This window comes from Merops nubicus, unplaced genomic scaffold (assembly GCF_000691845.1).
Source record: "Merops nubicus isolate BGI_N331 unplaced genomic scaffold, ASM69184v1 scaffold14066, whole genome shotgun sequence".
Taxonomy (NCBI): Eukaryota; Metazoa; Chordata; class Aves; order Coraciiformes; family Meropidae; genus Merops; species Merops nubicus.
Genome location: NW_008615723.1, coordinates 1,986 through 9,517, shown reverse-complemented (window position 1 = coordinate 9,517; position 7,532 = coordinate 1,986). Strand labels below are relative to the sequence as shown.

The following is a 7,532-nucleotide window of genomic DNA, read 5'->3' as shown; positions in this document are numbered from 1 at the left end:
AGCAGGAATAAGAGAGGCCAAGTGGTAGGAACAAGAAGTGGTTTTCGTGGGTGCACAGTCTGGTTAACAGGTACAGTCATGAATTTCTCAGGATCCTTTTGTTTTACTTATTTCTCTAAAAGCCACTTAGCTGTAGCTGCTTTTTTTTTCATGCAAATTTGAATTTTTGTGGAATCTAAGACCTTGATGTAATTTTAGTACTACTTTTCATTAGACTAGCAAATAATTGCTCCAAGAATGTAACTTATTCAGTACACTAGGAGCATTGTTTATTTGGGACAGTCTGGGGCTTGGTTCCAGCTGAGTTTTGGAGTTTATGGGTTGGGTTTTTTTTGTGCGTTTTAACCAATCCTGGCTCTTCTTACTCTCCGTTTTACCTATAAACAAATGAAAACTAATTTGGGGGTTTTTTAGAGTCTGTTTCTGAATCTTTTTTATAAAGGTGTCTCCTCTTTGGAATATTATTGTCTCCTTGGGTTTAAATAACATTTCAATATAAGCCTATGCCTTTGGGCAGCAGTTGCATGTTGAGGGAATGCATATTGGGAGTAATTTTTGAAGTTAGTACCATGTTTTTTTCACTGAATTGTTTTGGTTGTAAAAAGAGGGGGCAAGTAAATTCTGGAAGTTAACTTTGATTTGGCAGTGTGAGGAGACTTTTTTGTTCTGTCTTTCAAAGTTTCTGGAAGGTTTAATGTATTTCCTTAGGAGATTTTTTTCAGTTAAACCTGAAAATAAATAAATATGTAATTTAATTTCTAAACTATTTAGAGCACTGTTTTTTGCACTACAAAAGATCTTCACTGAGTATTAGAGAAACTTACTACACAAAATAAAATTTGTTTCCCCTACTGCTAATGGACGTGTGTGAAAGGTGAAGCAGGAGCTGCTAACAAATTGCTGAGAACCATTCCAAACAGATCTGATACAGTAGTTTGCTGTCATGCATTTCTTTGGTAAAAGAATGGAGCCCTTTCTCTCCCTGTTTCTGTCACGTAGCTCCAGCCTGTCTCTCAATGCTCAGATCAGATGGTTTGGTAGGCTGCCTTTCTGTTCCTCCTGGTAATTCATTAATATCCTTTTGAAAAAGGTCATGATAAAAATGTTTTCTCAGTTATCTACACAGCAACGCTTTCCAGACGTCATTCTTTTTAAACAACTGTAATCTTAATGTCCAGTTTCCTTTTTTTTTTTTTTTTCCTTCAGGAGGAAGGGAGGTGGGGGTGGAATACAGGAAAGTAGGAATGCTGTAAGGTATTAACAAGAGTGTGTCAGGGAAGCTAGGTTATTCAAGATGTTGGGGAGCAAAATGGACTGTAGGTATGGAAGTAGCAATAGTACCCATTATAGAACTATGCAAACATGAGTCTTTAAAACTCTGCTAGGTTTTAGAATAAAAGCTGAAAAAGTTATATACTTTCTTCAAGATTCTCACCTCATCAGTCACAGGGTGGGAGTGTACAGAAAGTTACTTCAGAGATTGCTTTTCATTTTGAAGCTAAGGTTTATCTGAGAGATAAATTCTAATGAATGTCTTGTGCTGTTGAGTTGGGAGGGTCCTAGTTAAAAAAAAAAAATTCCTGAGGAATGTATCAAAATATAGAAAAGCATTACTTTCATGTGTAAAATACTCAGTTTTAAGAGTGTAAGTTTTGTCAGCTCAAAAGCTGTTTTTAAAATTCATTATTATATAACCTTAACTTTTGCATTTCATTACACAGTGGCGACCAAATGGTACGTGAAAAGCTAGAGCATTTGAGTGAATAGCAAGCTAGGTATGGGAACAAAAATTGCAAGTCAAAGACTACATCAATGGGAAGTAAATTATGAAGTTGCTGAAATCTTAATTTGGGCTGTTTTGTATGATGGAGGCATACTTACTTCCTGCTAAAAGAAGACCGTTCTGGTCCCAGCCTGGTTTTCCTTCTCTTGCCCTGCACAAGCTATAGTGCTTGTCTAATCCAACCTTGAGCTGGTTCTGGGTATTAAACTGAGTGAAAGAGGAACCAATGCAATGACTCCTTTAAATTACCCTAAACTATTGCAAGTGCCAAGGTTTCTTTTGCAATTTGTGTTTTCATAGAACATGCTTGTTAGTCTGATTGCCATACTTTGCTGTAAAGGTCTTAGAAGTTGTACTAAGCTGCTGGGTTTGTGATTTTTTTTTTTTTTTCTTCTTTCTCTGAAAGCTAAAATAAATATTAATCTCCACTAATAAAGATAAAAACATTTTTTCTTTACATACTAGTGCTTTTTTTTTTTTTAGATTACCATTACCCTTAATATTTTTTTCTTACTCAAAGGATTAATATCATCTTATGAAGACTTGAGTTTATGTCCCATTTAGGAATTGACTGCTCTTTATAAGCTGAAGCATGTGCTCCAGATAAACTCCTGAAATCCAGTCTGGAAAATTATTTAAATATATTTCCAATTTAAAGCAAACAGTCTTAGTGCCAGCAAGACTTCTCAATTGTTTAAAGGTTAATTAAAATTGTCTTTATTTGTTGCTAGCACTCCAGTTCGTGGAGCATGACTGCTGTGTGTCTTGAGTGAGGTTTTGTGTCTGTGGTGTCTAATTCAGTGCTGTTATTGTGCAAGGAGTAAGAACAGAGGGTGGTTTGGTCTGATCCCGTTCCTTTTGTTGACTGAAGTTCACTTCAGTGTGAGATCTTCCCCTTTTGATGTAAATTAGTTTGCTCAGGTAGTAACAATTGCTGCTGTGCTTGTAATATACATTTTTATTATTACTGAATATTCTAGGTTTATCTGGTGCTGGGAAGACTACAGTGAGCATGGCACTGGAGGAGTATTTAGTATGCCATGGCATTCCATGCTACACATTGGATGGTGACAATATTCGCCAAGGCCTTAATAAGAATCTTGGTTTCACACCAGAAGATCGAGAAGAGAACGTCCGTCGTATTGCTGAGGTTGCTAAGCTGTTTGCAGATGCTGGTTTGGTGTGCATTACTAGTTTCATCTCTCCCTATGCTCAGGTAAATGTAAAAAACCTCCAGATAAAGTATGGGAAAAATACAAAATGCAAGATATCAGTCAGAATTTTAATCATAGGAACCCTTCACTGAACTTAGCCAGAATCAAATGCTTGCTTGCTTTTTTTAATAACAATTATGTTTTCTATAGATGATTACTCAACTTTCAGAAACATTAATCTTAAATTAGAAAAACAGTTTGCATTAGTCCTATAACCAAAACTGTCCTTCAGTCTGTTAGGCAGAATTATTAATCCAATATTGGGAAAAACACAACTGATACTCCAAGAAAGAGTCTTAAAATTATAATATCTTGTTTGATCCACATAAATTCTAATACTTCATAACTATGAAAACTAGATATACACATAGCCTGAAGACTCAGTTAAATTGTTTCTAAAAGCAACTATTCCGTCAGTGAACGCATGGCATGAACTCTATTTTACCAGGAGGCTTAAGGGAAAAGTATTTTAATTGCCCATAGTTCTTTTTACTTTGTTTCATGATGGGTATACAACATGACATTAGATAATACTGAAAATTAACCTAAATCACTATTCATATTGTTTTGTGATGACTGTTTTTGTCTGTGTATGAGAACATGGATGGAAGAGACAAAAATTTTGTGAACACCAAGTATCTTGAAGAATGACCCACGGGCTGTAGCTCAGACACTTCACAGTGTGAGAAAGTGTAATAAACACAGTCTTTGATTATAGTGATGCAAACAGTTCTTCTCTTAATAATTTGGGGAACTCAATGTCCTGCAGTAAAACAGAAGTCCTTGGCTATGAGGAATAATAATCCTATTTAGTAAGACATGGGTTTAGTGTTTTTTTGGAAAGCTTTTTGTTCTCTAAATGAAAATCATCAATTGTCTCAATGTTTGGCAAGCCATACAATTAAAATAATATTTGGTGTATACAAGTTTCTTCAGATTTAGGAATGTAGAGAAGTCTGGTGTTCTAGAGAAGAAGGGTGGTCATATCCAGAGTAGCAAGTAATGCCTCCTCTGACTTAAGTGAGCTAGGCAGATGTAGCTGTTGGCAACATAACTCCTAAGATAGGGACAGGTATAGAAAATCCTGCATTCTGCACCTGGGTTGTTTGTTGGTGTGTGGTTTTTTGTTTTGGTTTGGTTTTTTTAAAATAAATGAGCTTAATGGAAAATTCAGGTCTTCATATCAGCTCTTAGTATTGGTGAACTGTAGCCCAACTGATGTAGCTTGCAGGGCATCATTTGATAAAATCATGTTTCTTTTTCAAACTTTGAAAACTTGTTTACATTTTAAAATCAGTTTCTTTAAAATGACCTTCAGAAGCAGAAAGACATTAACAACATGTGAAAATAATCCTTAGGTTTTTTTTCTGTTTTCTTTCAGGATCGTAATAATGCCAGACGAATTCATGAAGGGGCAAGTTTGCCTTTTTTTGAAGTATTTGTGGATGCTCCATTGCATGTCTGTGAGCAGAGAGATGTTAAAGGACTCTATAAGAAAGCCAGGGCTGGAGAAATTAAAGGTGAACCTAGACGTGGTCACAGCCTTTCTGCATAAGTGAAACACTGGTATAATTTGACTCCACATAAGTGGATGTGCTCGTCTGTGAGTGTAGCACCCTTAAGCAGCATGGACTGGGTCCCCAAGCAAAAAGTTGAGATGGACTTCTAGCTCCTGCATCTGACTAGTTAAAGGCATTGGGCAGTAAAAGGGCAAAATTGGCTGTCCCCATACTGGAAAACTTTGAGCAGATTGCACGGTTTCTATTGCAAGCTCTTAGGGTTGAGGATTAGTCTCTCCTTTGTGTGCCCATTGGCTAGTTATAAAACAGCCTAATTTTTTCTAAAGTCTATAAAGCATTGCATTAATAAGAGTTACTAAGTTATTCCAAAAAATAAAGCACTGTCACTGTATTTCTGGAAAGATAATTAAGAAGACTTCTGAAGAGACTTTGAAATTAGGGTTTTATGCTAATATCTATGAAAATTATTTCCTATCCCTGGCCTCACATAAAGACTTAAGTACAGCCTGCAATAAAAAAAAGCTTAAATTTGTGATCACTCATTGCAAGTATTGCTTCCAGTGCTTCTTTGCTCTCTGTTATAGAATAGTTTGCAGAGGTTGATGACAACATTTTTTACCTGTATTAATCAGTAAAGCAATTTTTAAAGTAGGCACTTCTGGGAGCTCAGTTTGCAGGTGCTGTAATGATTAATTCACCATTAATCAAAAATGATAAAATTCAAGAAACCTAAGACATTCCACGTGAGTGGTTGCTTGATACTTCTAATACTACCAAATATATCATGTGAAGACCAGGAATAAATAAGGTTGAACTAAGGTTTTCTCAGAAGCAAGCCATATGACCTGTCTCATATATGAAGGATGAAAATTAAATGAACTTGTCTGTTCACACGGAATGTCTAGAAAACTGTCTGTGAGCAATGTTAATGGGGTAATCTTCTGGAAAAAGTCACTTAAGATCTTTATGTTCTGCAGGTTTTACTGGGATTGACTCCGAGTATGAAAAGCCAGAAGCCCCAGAGCTTGTGTTGAAAACTGATTCCTGTGATGTGAATGATTGTATACAACAAGTCGTGGAACTTCTTCAGGAGAGGGTGAGAGAAATGCAGATCTATCTTAGGAACTCTTATCAAAGCATTTCTGCCTGCAATGTAGGTGCTGAGAAAAGCAAGGACATTTTTTAGGAGTTAAGGGCTTATACATCTTTAAATTCTAGCCTTTAAACTTGTCCTGTTGTGTGTTTCCTTTTTAAATCTAAACACTGAAACAACATTGATCTCTAAGTGAAATAAGACTTGGCCAAGTGGAAGATTAATTTATATTTAATTAATTTATGTTTATTACTTTGTATTAATATATACTTGGTTATATAATCCTCCCCAGGGGTTGGGATTAAGCTACAGCCTGGATAGACAAGAGAACCAGCCAATAGGTTATTCAGTACTGTACTTGATGTTGTGCTCGTGACAGGAGGGCCGGGCCAGGGTCAAAGCTGGGGTCAAGGGCTGCCTTACCTTGCTGAGTGGTCTCATTTGCTTTATATATTGTTGTCATTACTGTTATTTATTGCTCCTTTTGCATTGTATCAAATTGTGCTTAACCTTACAGGGTTTTGTATTTTTCTCCCTTTCTCCTTCTTGTTTTGGGGGGTGTGGGGGCAGGCAGTGACCAAGTGGCTGTGTGGTGCCCAACTCCCAGCTGGGTCTAAAACAGGATACCTTGTTTCCACTGTTTTTTTTCTTGCACTAGTAAAAGTGGTCCTGCAGTTGTGTAACGATCAGTTCAGGAAGCCAATCTGCTTGACATGGCTGAGTTGAGTTAATGGGTTCATAGCTTCTTAAAAGGTAGGTCTCTTTCCTCGTCCATGCCTGCAATCTACATCATCCCTTTGAAGCCTTCAGGCCTCCACCTCTTGTCTGATAAGTGGATTCAGCTCATTGCCCAGCCTGAAAAAAACCAAGACAAATAAAACAACCAACCAAACAAAAATCTTCACAAAGAAGGAAACACAAAACCCCCCAACAAGCCAACCACAGAAAACAAAACAGACAAAAAAAAATCCCAAAACCCCAGACTCAAAATGCACTAAAAGTGAAGGCAGTCATGAGATGGCTTTATCCTCTTGAGATCCCTCCCTTCTCCTCCCCCTCCCCGTATTTGCTTATCTTCATGCAGCAGAAATGTGGTTCCTTATATTCTCATCTATAGCCACTGAGTAGTGGATGACTTTTCAGACAATTATTTTAATTTAAATACTCTAGCAAACAGTTACTCATGGATTTTCTGTGAGGTGGATGTTCTGGAAATTTTGAGTGTAGGCAGTAGCTTGAGTAAAGCTTCACCAAATGCTGATGTTACAAGCAAAAGACCTCATCATGAAGTTAATTTTAGCTATCTGTACCAGTACAGCAATAGAGAGATTTAGTCTCTTTTATCTGAATTTTTGAGAAAACTCAGTTAATAGACCACTGCTTGCTCAAGGTTGCTCAGGAGACAGGACAGGGCAGAACACAACTGCAGAATTCTTGATTTTTACCCTAACGCTCATCTGAATAAAATTTTGAAGAAAAAAGGAGAGAACTGTGTAGGAATCCTGCCTCTGGGAGGTGGCACTTCCTGACTGTGGGAGACACTGTGCCTCCTGCTTGGAAGAGCAATTCAATGTGCTTCATAACTGTAGAAACCAATATCACGTTGTGCCAAGACAGCCATCCCCAAAGTCTTGTATTGGTGCTCTTGGCACACAGTGCTGAATGCTGGCTCCTGGCCTGGTCAGCTTTGCTCTATCCTTTGCTTAAGGCACATTTTAGCACTTTATTTTTGTTTTGTTTTGTTTTCTTCTTTCTTTGTAGCCAACAGTATCATGAATGCCAAGATATCTTAGTGATTACTTACTTTCATGAGAGTCAGTGAAGCCAAGGCATGGCTGAACAGGCAAGTCTTGTTCTCAGGCCATATTGATACAGTGATGCCTGGAGAATATAATTTCTGTAGGCTTCCTTTAGTTGGAACA

The 7,532-nt window shown here is 37.3% G+C and overlaps 1 protein-coding gene across 1 annotated transcript in view; it reads left to right on the top strand.

Annotated features, from left to right (window-relative positions):
- The window catches only part of LOC103775175 (bifunctional 3'-phosphoadenosine 5'-phosphosulfate synthase 1-like), a gene marked incomplete at its 3' end in the record, with an annotated part of 13,087 nt that extends 7,474 nt beyond the window's left edge, over positions 1-5,613 (top strand). Inside the window, exons 2-5 of the mRNA XM_008942621.1 lie at positions 6-70; positions 2,764-2,999; positions 4,379-4,517; positions 5,495-5,613. Of these exons, the coding sequence (XP_008940869.1) occupies positions 6-70; positions 2,764-2,999; positions 4,379-4,517; positions 5,495-5,613 (559 nt within the window). The remainder of the gene's footprint in view (positions 1-5; positions 71-2,763; positions 3,000-4,378; positions 4,518-5,494) is intronic.
- Positions 5,614-7,532: the final 1,919 nt, after the last annotated feature.